The following is a 19,054-nucleotide window of genomic DNA, read 5'->3' on the forward strand; positions in this document are numbered from 1 at the left end:
GAATAAGGTGATTCTCTATGTGATTTAAATTTTGCGGGTTGAGCAAAATCATATTACAAAATGATTCCGACCTCCGTACAAAACGCATTGCGGTTTATTTCAAAAGTGTATTATACTTAGAATTAATCTAAAAAAATCTCCTTTCTTTTGCCATGTTAGAATCCTTTTTAAATATTTTATATTTCATAATGCAAATGCAGATTCCATGGTTTGAGGAAAGTAAACCATTCCGATCCCTAGGCTAATCTCTTGCAATAGTCTGTTAGAGAATTATTATCTAAATGATATCATCCAACTACAGAGTTAAACCACCTTCCTGCCCACATATAAAACCCACTTATCATGCTTATACGTTGTGTAATATTCAACACTTAACTTTTCATGTAAACGTGTAAAGCTAAATGAAATTATGTAGGCCCTACACCGTACACTGCAAAAACTCCAGTGTTGATTTAACACCAGACCGGAATCTATATATGTCCACACCAGAGAAGTATTGAATCAACACCAGTTTGGAATCAAACCGATCTGCTTTAATTCTAATTGGTGTTGTATAAACATATAAACACAGGCTCTATCTGATGTTAGTCCAAAACAAAATTGGTGTTTAACACTTCTCTGGTGTGGACATGTATAGATTCCAGGCTGGTATTAAACTATGTTCATCAATGCATGTCTATCCACGGATCTTGGGGTGTTCTTTCACCATTGATTGTTAAACGAGTCGTTAATTGTGAAAAGTGCAGTGATCTATCTACCATTGAAATGTACAATACACGATGTCAATTGTGGGAGGAATTACTTCCTCACATTCGCATATTGAAAGTACAATAAGAAAGATTGACAGAACAAATCCACTCGTAGACAATAGATGCCAATGCCATCGATGATGGTATTGCATAAGCTCAAAACTCCAGCGCGCGCAGGTCTAAGGATTTGGCGGGAACTATGAAAGGTTTTGGTGCGCTGAAGTGTTTTTCACACGCATTATACCTCAGTCACATTTTCTCTACGGCCGCCGTGGCGAGTCGAAAACGGATGTTTTATCTAATTTCATTTATGTAGCTGGTATAAAAAATATGTTAAAACGGCTGTTTTCGACTCGCCATACGACGGTCGTAGGAGAAATGTGACTGAGATATTACTGATAAACATCGAAAGAAAAAAATGAAACAATTGGATGGTTGCAAAAGTCTTACAATAGATGTTCTAGATCGTGATCATGGGCGGTGCGATAGGAGATGCACAGCCCATGCAAAGGGCAACTGCATGCCTTCAATATTTTTAAAGTATATAGCGAAAAAAAAATGAGGGGAAAGGGAGAGAATAGTGTAAAAGAAAAAGGAAGAAAGAAATCTTTTAAAAAGATGGATATGAGTCGTGTGATCTGTAGGTATAAATTTATGAATTACTATATTCACCTATTAGGGGGGGGGGGGGTATGACGCCTTCTGTAATTCGTATCACTCCCTTTAAAAATATTCTGGCGGCGTCACTGACCATGACTCGTGAAAGTCACTGTATACAAGGGCATTTCAATAAAGGCTGGATGTCGTTTTCATTCAGGTTTTTATTTTTCGGAAAACACTCGTTTCACCTCATCAAAATAATTATATGCTCATAAAGTTTATTGCACAAGTCGATGGATGTTTAGACGATAACAACTTTCTGCTTTCTAAAACGATCTCATCTGTTTTAACAGCGCGTTTATTTCGGAAATCGAACGGGATATTGCTTTGTCACTAAACATGCTAAAAGGCACTTAACTGATATAAAGAGGACACATACACGTACAGTTTGAGACTTCTACCCCAGCCAGAAACATGCTACCTTGCGGAAAGCCAACAAATTTCAACTGCAACATAAGTTCTTACTGAAACGGTCGGACCCCCCCCCTAGAAATATCCCAAGAAAGTACAGTTGTAAAAACCTGCTGGGGAGCGTTCATCAACGTTTATGTCCGACAAGTTGTCAGATCTGACATCTCTCCTTGAATCTGATTGGCTGAGAAGCACCATTACTATGGTAACTGTCGGAAAAAAGGGGACTTGTCGGATAAAACGTCCGACAAGTTCTTTCATGAAACGCTCCCCAGGAAACCGACACCATTTTGTGTCCCCAGAGGATCACACCCTGATGGGTTAAAATCACTTCCTAGACTAGAGTTTAAACATAACACTAAAAATAGTGTTAAAGGGATGGTCCAGGCTGGAGATAGTTATATCTCAATAAATAGAGTAAAATTCACAAAGCAAATTGCTAATTTTTTTTTTATCAAAATCGGATATTGACAAATAACGAAGTTATGGAATTATAAAGATTTGCACCATTCCGGTAAAACAGTTCTAGGCATTTCTTTATTAATATTCATTAGATGGGCTGATTATGTCATATCCCCGCTTGTTCTTTTGTATTTTAGGTTTATTCAAAATTTTCTTACCAAGAACTAAAACAATTGGATTGAAAACTGATAAAGTGCATTAGTTAGATATTACCGCAACTTATTTCATCATAATACATGGAGACGCGTCATTTACACATACATGACTTGTATGAAAACATGAAACATCATGTCATGTAATTACATAAGAAAAAGGAAAGTTGGGATGTGACATCATCAGCCTACCTAATGAATATTCATGAGGCATCACCATGCAGAACAATTTAAATCTTTAAAATTAAATAACTTCGTTATTTGTTAATTGTTATCCAATTTAATCAAATTTTCAGCATTTTGCTTTGGGAATTTTACTCTTATTTATTTAGATATAAATATATTCATCCCGGAGCATCCCTTTAATTAGGTCCTAATTATTATATCATGAATTTACAAACCCTTTATAGCCATGGTTATATCCTGCATGTAGTGAAACTTGAAGGAGCTGTGGAACTGACATGGGTACGATTTAGGCACGGTGGTTACGTTACCTGCATGGTAATGACTTTGGTCAGCTGTTCAAGTCATCATCAGGCTTTCTTTCTTCCAGTTTTACTTGGAGACTTGGCTGTTTCACCTTTGCCCTCAAATTGAATTGATCTCTTGAATGTTTCCACCAGGTTCGAAGAACCCATCAAGAAGTTGTGGGATTGTGTATCATGAGAGTTCATTTCATAAAACCTATAGACTTAAAGGTCAAGTCCACCTCAGAAAAATGTTGATTTGAATCAAAAGAGAAAAATCAGACAAGCACAATGCTGAAGATTTCATCAAAATCGGATGTAAAATAAGAAAGTTATGACATTTCAAAGTTTCGCTTATTTTTAACAAAATAGTTATATGAACGAGCCAGTTACATCCAAATGAGAGAGTTGATGATGTCACTCACTCACTATTTCTTTTGTTTTTATTGTTTGAATTATACAATATTTCAATTTTTACGAATTTGACGATTAGGACCTCCTTGCCTGAAGCACAAAATGTTAAAATAATGGAATTCCACATGTTCAGGGAGGAATGAAACTTCATTTCACATGACAATGACGAGAAAATCAAAATATTTTATATTTCAAACAATAAAAAACAAAAGAAATAGTGAGGGAATGACATCGACTCTCTCATTTGGATGTAGCTGGCTCGTTCATATAACTGTTTTTGTGAAATGAAGCGAAATTTTGAAATGTCATAACTTTCTTATTTTACATCCGATTTTGATGAAATTTTCAGTGTTATGCTTGTTGAATTTTTCTCTTTTTATTCAAATCGAGTTTTTGTTGGGGTGGACTTGTCCTTTAATAAAATCCTACACGTATTGGGGGGGGGGGTAAGGACGAAAAGGCGACACCCACCCACTGTAAACATGATACAAGCAGCGCAAAGGAGAGATAAGAGAAAAAAGGTGTGAAAAGATATTAGGATATTAAGGTAAGTTAATAACATAAGGAGAGGGGAAGAGCCAGAAGATGAAAATAGGTCACTAAATTCCGATCGCGCTTCGCGCTCACATTACTGCAAATTTCCGGTTAAGTTAATTGCGCTTAAAAAATATATCCCGTGTTGAATTAATATATATGTGTAAACACTATATGATTATCTTCTCGCGCCGTCAAGTCTCCATTAATTTGAATAGTAAGATATGCACCCTGATAATCTTAAAAAAAAGAAAAACGTAGAAACGTCCCATGTTCAGGTCTGAGTACAGAAAAAAATGATTGGATAATTAGATAAGAATCCTTTCTATGAATTCCTCCTACAAAATTGTCATTAAATTGACGGGTATTTCGAAAATTTCAGCTCGCGCTCGAAAGTACGCACCCTGTTCATTACAAATTGTGCTTAGAAATATAGAAGTCACACTTTCATGTCTAAATCAGTCTGAACTCAGAAATATATTTAAGTTTGTAATAATAGGCAAATCTGCACACATTGCTGTATTCATAATGATTTGCCTGTGCTATGTCTGATGACATGTAACCAATATGTTATGGCGTGGACGTGAGGGGGAGAAGAAGGATCAAAAGGAGAAGATAGGGAAGTGGACGCGGCCCTATTAATATTTAATTAATTTTGTTATTTTAATTTTGTCGCTTTTTGCATAGAGCTGGCATACTGTACATGGTGGCACTTGGTAGTTGGTTTTGTTTCCGATTCTCATTGCTAAATATCCAGGAAGACATGTGTATTATCTCAGGTGTTGTACTTCACTTCGTAGAGAGTTTACTCAAGATTCTCGAGTCATTTTCGAATTTGTTACACCATGGACCTACCACACTGGAAGAACACATATTTCCTAAATGTAGGATATACCGTTACACATGACTCGTTTTGTCCGAATTCATAGCGAATTATAACAAGATGACCTTCAATTGAACACTGTTTGGTCAGTAGTCCACCTATACAATGGGTAGTACATGTAGTAGTTGACCAAATAACACGTGGGAACAGTGCTGCCGTAGATGCCCGCTGCGTGACCTGTCTGGCCTCGTATAGAGAGAGAGTGAATTATCCTTGGAATTATCTCTCGCGGTATGTTCTGTACAGTGTAGTATGTCTGGTAGAAGATCAGCCTATATGCATGGATGTTCCAGGAATATTCTTTCATTCCCGATGACATATCATCTCTGACAAGGCTCTGCAGTTTTTCCCTTATGTTATCAACTCCTTGGGACTTGGGTACTACTCTCATGCACCAGCATGTGTGAAGTTCTTATTCGTAATCAACGCCGTTTGCTTTGATGAGCAGGGAGTTGGAAGTAAAACCTGTTCCTATCCTTTATACACACGTGGTCAAAAGACCTTTAATTTGGTAAATCCGATTTTGATTTTTCGTTCGTTGTAGACTTATATTGGGTCGACCCTATCTTGATCAGAGAGCCGATGAACCAGGGCATTATGTCCTGCCTACATTATGTGCATGTGTATTCAGCATACACATGCGCGATCTAGTAATCAAAGAGTTGGCCATACTGCTAGTCGATCCATGGTCAATCAACATTGGGTTGTTCAATTTTTTTTTTCATGTGACTCGATCATGTTTATTTATTGATTCGTGTATCATTCTCTCATTTCTACAGGCAGGCATCGGTATAGATCATATTCCCGAGCATATACTCGTATTCAGCTGAGCTGAAGCGCTGTCATCAAGCTTTTCGGACTCGAACCGTGACTCACAAAACACCTTGAAAACCCTTCACGTCGATATCCACAGCGAGAAGTGCAATGGCTCCAGACAGCACCTCCGCAGACCAAGCGGATACGGGTCCCGGTGGAGATGTACCTCCTGCAGCCTCTTCGGAAACACCGAATCAGACCATGACGGACATTCGAGAAGGAGGAGAACCAGAGGTTGTCCTCAAGAGGAAAGTCGGAATCTTTGGTTGTATAGCCATGGTGGTCGGCATCATCATAGGCTCGGGAATTTTCGTATCGCCGCAGGTAGGTACAAGAAAGGTTAGGACAATTATACATTAATAGATAAAGGTTCCGAACAACTTATAGTAATTGAAAAAATCCCAAAACTGAATCATTGAAATATAGACCTAAATGTTTTACTACATTTCTAAAAGAAGTCCATTGATCACATTTATAAAAGTAAAACTGAAAAATAATCAGAATTATTATCGGCCTAGGAATTTAAAATGAATGAGAAATACGACGTCGGATTCGGTGTCGAAAGGGTAGGTTATGTGACGGGAAGATACAGTTCCCGACTTCCCGAAACGCTCAAGTCAACAATTCCTTCCTAATTCTGCTGAGAATAAACGGTTTTTTTTAAATATATAATTCTGTCATTAAATATACCGGTATTCCAGCTGATCTATTTCAGTTGTATACCGAGAAAAAAAGTCGCTGGAAATATTTTATATCATAGTGTAAAATCAGATCACCAGTTGACCGAAATGATAAGCTTATCACAATCTTGTTTAGAAACCATTAATGGGCTAATTGCACGTGTTCTGATAAGTGGCCTTGAGAATTTAAACATGTGTCTATTCCTGAAACCATGTGAATGAGAGAATGCGGCTTTTAGACGATTCTGCAGCAACGAAAATGTCTTTAAGGAAATCTCTGTAGAATTCCCCGATAGCGATTGTTCTCACTTGTGTAGTTTTCACAGAATTAATTGCATTTACACTCACGGAAATTAATTGTTCTCCGGTTGTAAAAGAAGGTTTACCAAAGGTTTAAGCATATACGGAAGTCAAAACTACTTTATTTTAGTAACGTCTGTTTATCCTCTGGTAATGTTTTCTTGCTACAAAAAAGTTTTGACACTGTCACTAGTTTTTGTTCGGAAATGTAGTTTTCCGATGAGTCTGAACTCGTTTGATAAAAAAATTTGACAATATAAATGAAATAATTAGATGCTGTTTACAAAGACAATAATGCTTTAAGGTTTGAAATTCGCCTGGTCTACATCCTTCAGCAAGAAAGCATTTTTTTTTAAACCGAGGTCATGGAATATGGAAGATATTTGAGTAAAGATAACGTTTGCAAAATATTATCTGACAACTCATGCCTGTTTTTATACTAGAAAATTTGTGTTTTTGAAACTTATACTGAGACCATCTACTAAATCTTGCACCCAGACGATGTTCATGTGATATATTTTTCATGAAACTCGAGATTAAATATGTTTATAAACGTGATCGCAAAGTGGAATTCAAGTTCATTGGAAGAAACTAACAAGATAAAAAAGCGGTAGGGCAATCTTATCCGGAAAGTTCTGGTATAGACCGGTTTTTTAGTTATGTCTGTCTGAGGCATATGGATCATGTTTTGTTTGCTTGAGTGCCTGTTTTTTTTTTTTGCTGAGATGTTGGAAACATTTGTTGCGTGATGCCTCGCGATCATCTAATTCAATTTCCCCACACTGAGCTCATCCATGCTATTGTTCCACGGGGACGTTACCACGAGAAATGACCTCGATAATTGACCCTGAATCTAAATTATGAAGAATAACCTTCAAAAGTTCTTTTTTTGCGAAGGGAGTGAGTACACATATTATGTACTATTACGATTAAGACCTAAACATTCATACAAATGACTTAGTACTTTCTTTTAATTCTCTTTACCGTCTTTAATTGCAATACGAGCATCGGGGGACCGGTTGGTTCATCGAACTTTTCATGTCGATTGTTTACATGACTTTTGACGTTCGCATAGAAACGAATGACATTCTGGTAAAAAAAAATTATCGTGCTTGTATGGAAAATAATTTTTTAAAAAGGTTATTGTACCACCTTGGCCGTAACATTGAGTATAATCAGTATACCCAGATGAGAATTTGTGGATGTAAAAAATAATCTATTAAAGGACAAGTCCACCCCAACAAAAACTTGATTTGAATAAAAAGACAAAAATTTAACAAGTACAACACTGAAAATTTCATCAAAATCGGATGTAAAATAAGAAAGTTATGGCATTTTAAATTTCGCTTATTTTCAACAAAATAGTTATATGAACGAGCCAGTTACATCCAAATGAGAGAGTTGATGACATCACTCACTCACTATTTCTTTTGTATTTTATTATATGAAATATGAAACATTTGGATTTTCTCGTCATTGTCATGTAAAATGAAGTTTCATTCCTCCCTAATCACGTGGAATTCCATTATTTTAACATTTTGTTTTTCAGGCAACGAGGTCCTAATTGTCAAATTCGTAAAAATTTAAATATTGTATAATTCAAACAATAAAAAACAAAAGAAATAGTGTGTGAGTGACATCATCGACTTTCTCATTTAGATGTAACTGGCTTGTTCATATAACTATTTTGTTGAAAATAAGCGAAACTTTGAAATGTCATAACTTTCTTATTTAACATCCGATTTTGATGAAATTTTCAGCATTGTGCTTGTCTGATTTTTCTCTATTGATTCAATTTAACATTTTTCTGAGGTGGACTTGACCTTTAAGTTTCTGTCAATTTTAAAATTGAAAAGCAAAGTGTGGCTAATAAACGCATATCAAAAATTCCTCAAAAGAAAGATGAAATATATTTTGATGCTCAAGATGATACTTATAATATATTGGTCTTTTTTGTGATTCTTGTCTACCTTTTAAACAAATGGATGTCGATCCTCCAGGCATCCTTATGTTTGCCTTAATCTATAAAAATATAGGTCTGTGTCGTGCTCGTTATAAACAAATTCGATGAGATAACTACTTACATGTGATACAAGTGCAATAGATGGGAATCCCGTGTGTATGTAATATGTAATATCACCTCGTGTCGTTACAGTGACGCACTTGAACACGGGCCAACTACTACAAAAATAATGTGTTAATATATTCATGCTATGTGGGGATGAAGGGGGCTTGGCATGGGGTCGATAACTGTGTGTAGTTCTCGGTCAAGGCATCACTTGCAATGACAAATTCTTCATACCGTTACAATATTATCAAACGTAACCAAAATCAAAAGAAAAAAAATAATCAAGCGAAACTTTAGACAAAGTAAATGTGGAATAAATTCAGATTATATGTGTGGTATGAGACGGTTGGAAGGAGGAGGGGGGGGGGGGGTGATTATGGAGAGGGTCAAACATGCATTACTTATAAAGCCTCTGAACATTTGAGACAACGATATATCCTTGTTTATAGGCCGGAGTGGGTATGGTGGGGGCTTGGCCCGGTATTCCTTACAATGTCCTAGATCTTGATAGGTTATAGGTTCACTACATCTAAGGTCACCACGTATAATAATAGTCACATATCTTTGAACAATATCCTATACAGAAAAACGGAAAAGTGGTAGGAACTTGTATGAAGTCCAATCATATTTTGCAATGATTGACAACGTGAACATTTTCAAAATGTGATTTTGGGGGGTTGAAAGCTTGCCATCAACCTTTACCACCCTGAATTTTCACAACTCATCACTTTTCAGTTACTCAATGTATGTGTAGATTAATGGAATGTTTGATAATAGAAAATGGAATAAAAAATAGAATATGATTAAAAAAAAAAAGAGAGACAATTTTCATGGTGATTAAAGACGTCGCTTGTGTGAAAGACTTTTTAAAAAGTTCATTGTACATCTGAAATATTTTGGAAAGTAGCCAGAAACGTAACTCCAACTCGGGTGCCCATCTATTGAAGTAGGAACAAAGCAGACGTACCCATATCGGGGGATCATAATTGTTATGCGCGCCAGAATATAATCGATATTCTTGTCCAAGCATTCTCTGGCAAAGATGATCGTCTGCTCCGATGACCTCGCTTATCGAGGGTCAGACGAACCCTTTCCTGCCCTGTACAAAAGAAAGTTGGTTCATGATAGATCTGGGGCCCGTTTCATGAAACTTTTTATAACAAGCAATTTGCAATAGCAGTTAAAAGCTACTGAAATCCTTCAATCTGGTTGGCTGACAGTACGTTTGTTAGAAAAATAATGTGCATTTGTTAGTATTAAACTTTATGAAACGGGACCCCGTTATGAGAGCAAACGTAAAACTCAATGATGAAGTGGAGATCGGGGATGAAATGTTAGGATTTCTTGGGGTGATGTGGGGTACATCACGTGATATTACTCTGTTATGACACGTATGATGCATTATTTCAAAACATGGTCCGTTTTGGATCACATTCGACCCTGTGAAGCTTTTATTCAGAAGAAATGTTTTCGGCACTTACGACTGCTTCATGTAAATAATTTTGAAATTAAAATCATTAGATTGATCTTCTGAATTTCTGCTTTTGCATTTGCCTATCCTCATCGCCACAGGTTCGGTTTTTTTTCATAGTTTATTACCAAAGTGCAATGTATTTCCACCAATGTAAGTGCAAATGGAATGGGAAATGTGCCTCCATCGAAATATCCATTTTCACTTGCCTACTCACACATGTATGCTGATAGATTAAACATTACAAGCATTGTGTTACATTTATTCTTGCCATTACTGCAATTACTGGGAAAATGCTGCAGTGCTGCAGTTATGACATACATGTAATGCATATAAGCAGGTTCATTGGGGGCCGAGGCCCCCCCTATTGACGGAGCAAAAAAGGGGGAAGAAAAAAAAGAAAAAGAAGGGAAAAGAGAGGAGAAAAAGAAGGGGAATCATAGGAGGAAGACAAAAGTTGAGGGGAAGACTTAACTAGAATAAAAAATATTTCATGTCACTATATGAAATTTTTTCGCTCGCATTATTTGATTGTTGAAATACGTAACGTCTTCGTGGCTAACTACAAGCAGTCCTTACAAGATCCTTTGTAATTATTTAGTTGCATACACATATTGTTCAGGATCACAAACATTGCCCAGAATGTTCAAATTTTAGGACAAAAAAAATTGAATAAGGCTTATGAGATTATATTTATGTTGATTTATAGGAATAAAGCTAAGAAGTGACTATTAGGACTACCACTTCAAAGACATGGGCGGAAATCCCAAGGGGGACGTGTCCCCCCTACCAAAATAGAAGGGGGAACACAATATTAAATGTCCCCCTACTATTTTTGGTCTATGATGATGGAGAAAAATGCAACATTCACATTCGAAATAATACATGTATTTTGGACTAAATTTCCTTACATTTTTGGTGAAAACCTTTCTTTTTTTTGCTTGTCAAATTTTCCATGCCGAGTGAATAAAATAAAATGAGGGGTAAACTTGGAAAATAAAAAGAATCTTTCATGTCACTATATAAAAATTTCGCTCGCGCTTCGCGCTCGCATTGCCTGTGATTTTTCTATATGGAGCTTAAATATCATGTTTGGAAGTCAATATACATTATACATTTCACCTCAGAAATAGAACTTTCATTATTTTGTGTGATCTGTAAAAGTTACAGCTTTATGGTCTGAATTGACATTTTCTACTCGCACTGAGCGCTTGCAAAATTCGATTTTTTCAGTATCTATTATTTAGTTTGAAAATATCCCTTTTCAAGTCTGATTGTCAAAACGTAGCAGATAGTGCTACTCGCATTTTGATTGGCGATTTATGTATGTCTCAATATTGATTTTCATGACAGTTTATCAAAGATTTTGGCTCGCGATTTGCGCTCGCATTGATGGTTAAAAATATTTTAACTGATGCATTCTATTCCTAATTACAAAAATGCTTGAAATGTCCAGGTTTCAGGCCATAATATCATCAGATTTCCCGCCCGCATTATGCATTAATAAAGTAAGATATAATTTTCTTCCAGACCCGGACCTATAAAATATTAGGTTTCCATGTAGCGCTTTCCCCCTTTGGCTGCTATTGCTCAAGCACTTTTTGCTTATATAGTTTGCCATTGCATTTTTTTTTCTTCATTACTTTGTCTTATCCTTTAATATGTCTAAATTTTGTTATGATACTACTATAAATCTGTCACCTTACAATGTACTTTCATATCATATTACGATTATGTTTTATGTATTATAAAATTTATTTTGACTTTACAATAAATGCAGAAACTCCTGCAAAAAATATATCAATTTAATGATTAAATTGTCCCTTTTGTTTCATCTCGCGCTTAGCAAGAGGAATAGGAAGATAGTCATCATTTTCATATGACTTGTCCTAAGGATGTCCTTATCCTATGTCAAAACTCAAATAATAATGACAAATATCAGCTCTTTATTAAGTGTGATCCATATCCACCTCACAATTTTCCTACAAAGTGCTTGAAATATATAGTTGAAATTGACTCTTGTTTTCAGATCGAAATATCAAATAGTTTAAGCTCGCGCCTAGCGCTCGCTTGTAGATTTGTAAAATGCCGAGATTCTAGGTCGTAATCTGAAACACGCTCATGTTTATTCAGATATTCAATTTGTTCTCTATTTAAATCATTATCCAGTTTCAGATCACAATATCAAGAATTTTCTGCTCGCGCGTTGTGCTCGCATTATTAATGTAGAAAGATCCCCTATTACTCACCCTTTTCATGATTTGCAAAACATGAGTAGAGTGTCCCGTTTTTAGGTCTAAACCTAGAATTTTTCTGCTCATGCTATACGCTTGCATCAATTGTTTAGTTATATAGCTACCCTGCATTCACGATTTCAAAATTTGATTAAAATTTTCGAATCTTTTTTTAAAAATGTCAAATGGCGATTCGCACCAGCATTGATTTTTGAAATATGTAACGTCTTCATGGCTAAGCGCAAGCAGTCCTTAACAAGTACCCTTTCGATCAATTCAAATTAAACATAATATACAAACATTTTCTGGCTGCATTTTGCACTCGCTTTATTAATGTAAGAACCGGGTGTAAGAAAGACCCCTAATTACTCATCCTTTTTATGATTTACAAAACATGAAAGAGTGTCTCGTTCCCAGGTCTAAATCTCAAAACTTTTCGCTCGCGCTTCGCGTTCGCATCAATTATTTAATTATATACCAATATGTTTAAGTTACAAGAAGTGCTTAGAATTTCCAGTCTTGAGGAAAAATTTCAGCTCGCGCTTCGCGCACGCATTATTTGATTGTTGAAATATGTAACGTCTTCATGGCTAATTACAAGTAGTCTCTAACAGGTACCTTTTCCATCAGTTAGCCTCTGCTCGCACTTTGCGGTCGTAGTAAATATTTAGTTGTATATACATCTTTTTTCAGGATAACAAACATTGCCCAAAATGTCATTTTAGGAAAAAAAATACATGAATTCCCCCCCCAAAAAAAGCCCCTGTTCCCCCTACCTTTCGGGACAGATTTCCGTCCATGAAGACAAAAGTCAACAGCGGCCGATCGGCGAAAATGTGGCTGAAAAAAATTTCCGCCCCCCCCTATTGGCGAATGCTGGATCCGCCCTTGTAATCTGATATGCGCAAGAACATCATTCCATGAATTATAAAAAAATGAAAAATTCTAAAATAAAGCTAACAAATGCTTTTAATTCCGTCGAAATAGGTGTCTTTATAATTCAAAGTGCATCCCGTTTATAGCCCGAGAGAAATAAATATAAATCTTTCAAAGCCTCGCAGTTTGCTACCAATTAAATTCGATTTCTTTACATGTATTTACAGGTCATTCTAGTATACACAGACGGTGTCATCGGCTACTCTTTCCTCGCCTGGATCATATGCGGTCTCTTCTCCAGCCTCGGAGCCCTGTGCTTCGTGGAGCTCTCGACCACCATCCCGTTGTCCGGGGGCGACTTCGCCTACATTCTTCAAGCATGGGGTCCGTTCGTGGCTTTCATCCGGATGTGGATGAGCCTGTTCATCAGCTACCCCGGCGAATACGCCATCATCATCCTCATCGCGTCTCAGTACCTCGTCAGCCCGTTCTTGGCCAACTGCGATGACCTTCCACAAGCGGCCATCCAGCTTTTTACCATTGTCATTCTTTGTACGTTATCCGACATTTCAAATAGACACGGGGAACATTTGCTAAAAAATTGCTTTTTCATAATCACATCATGAAAGAAACTTTGGATAGGACAAGTATATTTTTTACTTGACATTTAGGGACTTTCCGCACGGCGACGCGTGCGGCCCCTTTGCATAAAAAAATACCATTATGGTAACTTTGCCATCTATTGGTAACTTGCATGGAATCCTTGATTTTGATTGGTTGTTGATCATCGTTATCATGATAGTTACGATTAGATGGCAAAGTTACCACAGCAGTAACTTTTATGCAACGGGTCCAGTTTGTTCGACGATTCTGAGCTGACGAAAAATTGCATATATGTCGTTTGTCTAGAATCACGACGAAACTGCTAACAAAAACTTCATTGCGATTTGACTTGCATTTTCAAAGGAATTGGTGCGTTGTAGGGTTCATTCCGCGTGGCTGTGCGAAAAGTCCCTATAATGAAAACACGTTTGTGGCGTACCTCGGTCACCTTTGCTCTACGGCGGCCGTACAGCGAATCGAAAACGGCCGTTTTATCAATTTTAATGCAACCCACCTGTATGTAGTTGGACAAAAAAAAACTGTTAAACGCCGGTTTTCGACTCGCCGTACGGCCGCCGTAGAGCAAATGTAACCAAGGTACCTATAAGTCGCTCTCTAACTTGTCATTTTAATTTCAATGTAGTAAAGGTTTTTACTAGATTTTGTAAAGACCTGTCGCTTGTAATGTAATCCATATGTTATGATTGATGGACCGTGGAGAAACCATGAATGATGAATCATTTATATGCTTGGATGGATAGAATGATAACATGACAAGAGGAAGTACAGTGAATCATTGAAAGAGGCTTTGAGTTTTAGCCACTGATTCATCTAATCAGGGAAATATTTCATGAAATAGATAATTCGCGATTTTCCCCAACTACTACGTTTTATAAGCTCCCGACATCTTTGTCCCGGGTTGACTCAGAACAAAATGATGAAAATAACTGTTTGCTCTATGAAATGCTCCTTCGATGGGCCTTTCATTAAAAATTGTCTGCACCGGCAAGTTGTCATTTTCTGGACAGTTACCAAGGATTTTACTGAAATCGTCAAAGTAGTCAGAGCCAACAACTTTCGTGGACCGCAGTACACCCTTGTCTGTGATCCTGCAATTTGTGGTAACCATCTGGGGGCGTTCAATGAGAGTCAGCACTGACTTGTCAGCGCTGACACTGAAATCCTTGGTTTTGATTGGCTGAGAGGCATTTGCCTCTGACTGTTTGTTAATATGGTATCTGTCGGAGAAAGACAACTTCTCAGTGCTGACAACTTTCATGAAACAGGCCCTCCCACTATCCTTTTAACCATGTTATATCATTTTGACCTTAGTTCTCCCCACACGATCTGCACGTGAATCACCGTTCAACTTCGCTCATTGATTTGACCCTTGACCCTTAAATGTGACCTTCCCTGCATTGAATCTCCAACACGCTGATATTTAAATTTCATTCATGGCGATCTCATTGGTTGTCCATCTTCCTATTGTTTTGCAATGCCTTTCCTGTATTGCTTCCTGATATTACTTTTCACCAAAATAGTTACGCAAACTCCTATTTAGTTTACTTGTTAAAATTAACCTCCATGCATCTGCCCATGTCCCACGTTATATATCCACAATCCTTGATTTATGTCCAGTGGTGATCCCTCCGATTGTTTTTTTTCATTGTAAAAGCCCCCCCCCCCAAAAAAAAAAAAAATCTCAATGCCCTACCAGAACACCCCTCTATCAGACACTTCTACCATACTACTACACTCATTTCATTCTCACTCAACAAAACCCCCATTTGAAACACCACACCCTTCACCCCTGCGTCACACCCATCTTCCATCTACCACATTGCACCCTTCGACCTCATCAAACCCACCACGCCCTTCTACCTCACCATTCCACCACTCGATTGTGTCTTGATATCGTACCGATTCCATTTAACAGGTGCGATTTACTATCTCAACTGCGTGAGTGTTCGATGGACGACCCGGGTTCAGGTGTTCTTTACCGCAGCTAAGGTATCGGGTTTGGTGATTATTATCCTTGGTGGTGTCGTCCAGCTTTGCAGAGGTTAGTATTGCCATCGCCATTCTTTGTTCCGATCCTTTTACCAGGGGTAGTATTAGCCCCTCCCCCTTTTTTTTTTTTTGGGGGGGGGGGCAATTAATGACAAATGCCCTCTATGATTGAAACTTTTTTGGCGGGGGGGTGTCACCTTCCGCCTTCATATAAAAATATTCTGGTATCACGTATTAGAACGTAGTATTGGCGTCAAACGAGATACATTTGGAATATCTCTCCCAGATAAAAATGATTGAATGTGTCAGTATTCTAAATAGATTTCTAATTTCTTGTTCTATATATCATTAGTTTATTTGGATATTTTGTAACTTGAGATATCAGATTCGCAAAGTATAACCTGCTATACAAGGCTTTGATCCATGACCTTGTTACATTGTTTCAAGACAAACTTGAAACATGAATCCTATAAAATAGGAAGTTGATCATCACAATTTAATGATGGAATACTTGACTCTTAAAACCATCCATTTAAAAGGACTGATGTACATATTGTTATTGTGGAGATCGATCATTTCTCAAGATGCAGAGGCAACTGCCGCATCTCGCCCCTCTCTCTCAAAATAAAGCTTGGAATGTTTATTTTTTACTTGGTTCATCATATTCGAGGTTTTTTTAAGTCTACCCGTTACATTTCTTTACAAAAGACGTTTATTATTGATGGTGATCGCCCGCTCTGTTTTGTATATTATTGTGGCAAATAATTTCTTGAATGAATTTTACCAAACTCTGATAATGTAACGATTTTTTTAGTCGTGGTATGAAAGTGATCGTTTCATCCCAATATTCCATGCTTTCGGGCAAAGAATCTGGCTTTTATAATCCAAACTTGCGTTATTTTTTTCTGCGACAGTGATCGTTTCATCGCAATATTCCATGCTTTCGGGCAAAGAATCTGGATTTTATTATCCAACCCTGCGTTATTTTTTTCTGCGACAGAAAGAATGGAGGAAGGAAAACGCCTGTTCTGCAAGGATTCCGCTCCTTATTTGGGCAATTGAAATATAATTAGAGCAGTCGTAATGGAAGTCTGTTGTTTTAGCTGCCGTAGTAATCGATCTGCAAAGACATCTTGGCACTTCGTCTAGTCAATCTAGGATTAAAAAAAATAGAGCAGAGATAAGTGTAATCAGGTAGACAGATCCATTATTCGTGTCAGACCGAGAGGCAGTATTTTGTATCAAAATTTGTATAAGAAAGGCAAGAGGTGAAGTCGGCTAATCGGTGAAAGTAACTGATATTACTGTGCATCACTAATTTTGTTTTTCCAGTCAATATAAAATAAAATGACTTCGTAAATGTCATAACATCATAAATATTGCATCATAATAACTTAATAAATAATACATACATTAAAAATGTATGAAATTATATACATCAATTTATAAATCAATTCAATTGATCCATACCTTTTTCCAATTCACTGAAAGAACTTCGAGAATATAATACAGCAATAGAGAACAAAAAAAGGAATATTAAAACACACCCGTACATCCGGAGGAATGGAGACAGCGGTCATTATAGCCCCACCCTTTTGTAACATGCAAAAAACGGGAAAAAAGATAGTAAAATAGAGAACCCATTTATACCCGATTCATTCCATATATCTCTCTTTTATATCGGAGTGTCTAGTGTTATCTTCTATTGAAAGTTACCACTGTCTTATAAAAGAGTTTGGAAAGAATTTATCAACTGTTTAAAGGGCGAAAGCGTCGAAACAAGTTCAAAAGGAGCCAAAATTATTTAGGAGGAACGAATTATATCAAATTTTATCTCGTAACTTCTAGTTACGAGATTCTTAGAGATACGTGTGATGATGGGAAGATTTCGGAGTTTTTATAGATGTTGGCGGCCACGCCGGGATCACGGTCGGACTAAAAAAAAATGATATTGATGAAATCAATGCTAAACATTTAGCAGATAGATAGTTGAAGAAATCACGTCTGCGGGGCATGGAATGATCACTTTACTTTTGTCCCGTTGAAAGTCACCTTTTGAAGGTTACCTTCACGGGACCTTCCGCACAATCCGATGGCATAGATCGAACGAGTTTTACTACCGATATTAAAGTGATTAAAGACCTAAAATAGTAAAAATATATTGTACCGCTGATTCCTCATTCTAGAGTGGTGTTTCTAAAAAAAAAGGTAACCGAAGTTCAAAGGTTAGCTATATCAAAATTTCATAAGTTATGCTTGTTATTTCTATTTTACGTTACTGAGTAACTCGTCAACTTTGATTTGACACCTTTCTTGCGTCACAACTGTCACGGGTCACAGAGTCATGGTACATCAAAGGCGAAGGGTACAAACCTACTTTTTCCAAGTTTGAGTTATAATCTACATGCACGAAACCCACTTTGTTGTAAAATTTTGGTTTCATCAGAGTTTTCCTTTCATATTTGAGTGAAATGCTACCTCTGTAAACTTTTTGTGAGTGACTGGCATTTATGTATCAACTGCCTAGCTTCAATCTCTGTTGAACATGTTTTTCATACCTACCTTTAATTGTACCAACACCTTCAACGTTTTCACAGTACTTCCCTTGTCGACGCTGCATAACATGTCTTGCATTGCTCTTCTAGTCATTGCATCGTATAAATGTGATGGAAAATACATTATGCTAAATATGTGCTAGTAAGTCACCAGGGATGTGCTCAACCAAAATTACAGCTAGACACAAGTTATGGAATATTCACTCGCAAAAAATAGTTATCAGAAGGGTAAGTTTCATTGAAATTTGCAGGGGAAAACTAAAACCTTACAACAAAGTGGGTTCCTTGCTTGTAAAAAAACAAAAAAAAAAACACTTGGAAAAAGTAGGTTTTGTACACTTCACCTTCGATGGACCATAACTCTGACCCGTGACAATTGTGACGTCAGCAAGGTTTCAAATTAAAGTTGATGAGTTACTCGATTATGTAATATTGAAATTACAGGAATAAATCATGTATTCTTGATGTAGCTGACCTTTAAACTTCGGTTACCTTTTTTTAGAAACACCCAGTACTCGTGCATCCGCCTTTTAGCTCGTTATTGTATCCGTCACTAAAAACTATGGCGGAAAAATGTGGAACGGCAATCTAACCAGGGAGTCGATCTAACAGTGAGAATGTCTCGGCGTGGCCCAAAGATTCCCGCAAAATTCGCGATCACATCTTCATGTTTTCCCCTATTGGTTTTTGTCTTGCCTGCATAGTAGAG

The 19,054-nt window shown here is 37.0% G+C and overlaps 1 protein-coding gene across 4 annotated transcripts in view; it reads left to right on the forward strand.

The window, feature by feature from the left end:
- LOC121407806 (cystine/glutamate transporter-like) overlaps positions 1–19,054 on the forward strand; it is a 42,174-nt gene that overhangs the window by 4,048 nt on the left and 19,072 nt on the right. Inside the window, exons 1-4 of one of the 4 annotated variants that reach the window (XM_041599020.1) lie at positions 4,875–4,963; positions 5,512–5,872; positions 13,405–13,729; positions 15,717–15,842. In XM_041599020.1, coding sequence (XP_041454954.1) covers positions 5,657–5,872; positions 13,405–13,729; positions 15,717–15,842 — 667 coding nt within the window. In that variant the 5' untranslated portion in view covers positions 4,875–4,963; positions 5,512–5,656. Of the gene's footprint in view, positions 1–4,874; positions 4,964–5,225; positions 5,244–5,511; positions 5,873–13,404; positions 13,730–15,716; positions 15,843–19,054 lie in introns of those variants that run through there. The other 3 variants (XM_041599021.1, XM_041599018.1, XM_041599019.1) reach the window with 3 other exon arrangements.

This window comes from Lytechinus variegatus, chromosome 2 (assembly GCF_018143015.1).
Source record: "Lytechinus variegatus isolate NC3 chromosome 2, Lvar_3.0, whole genome shotgun sequence".
NCBI lineage: Eukaryota > Metazoa > Echinodermata > Echinoidea > Temnopleuroida > Toxopneustidae > Lytechinus > Lytechinus variegatus.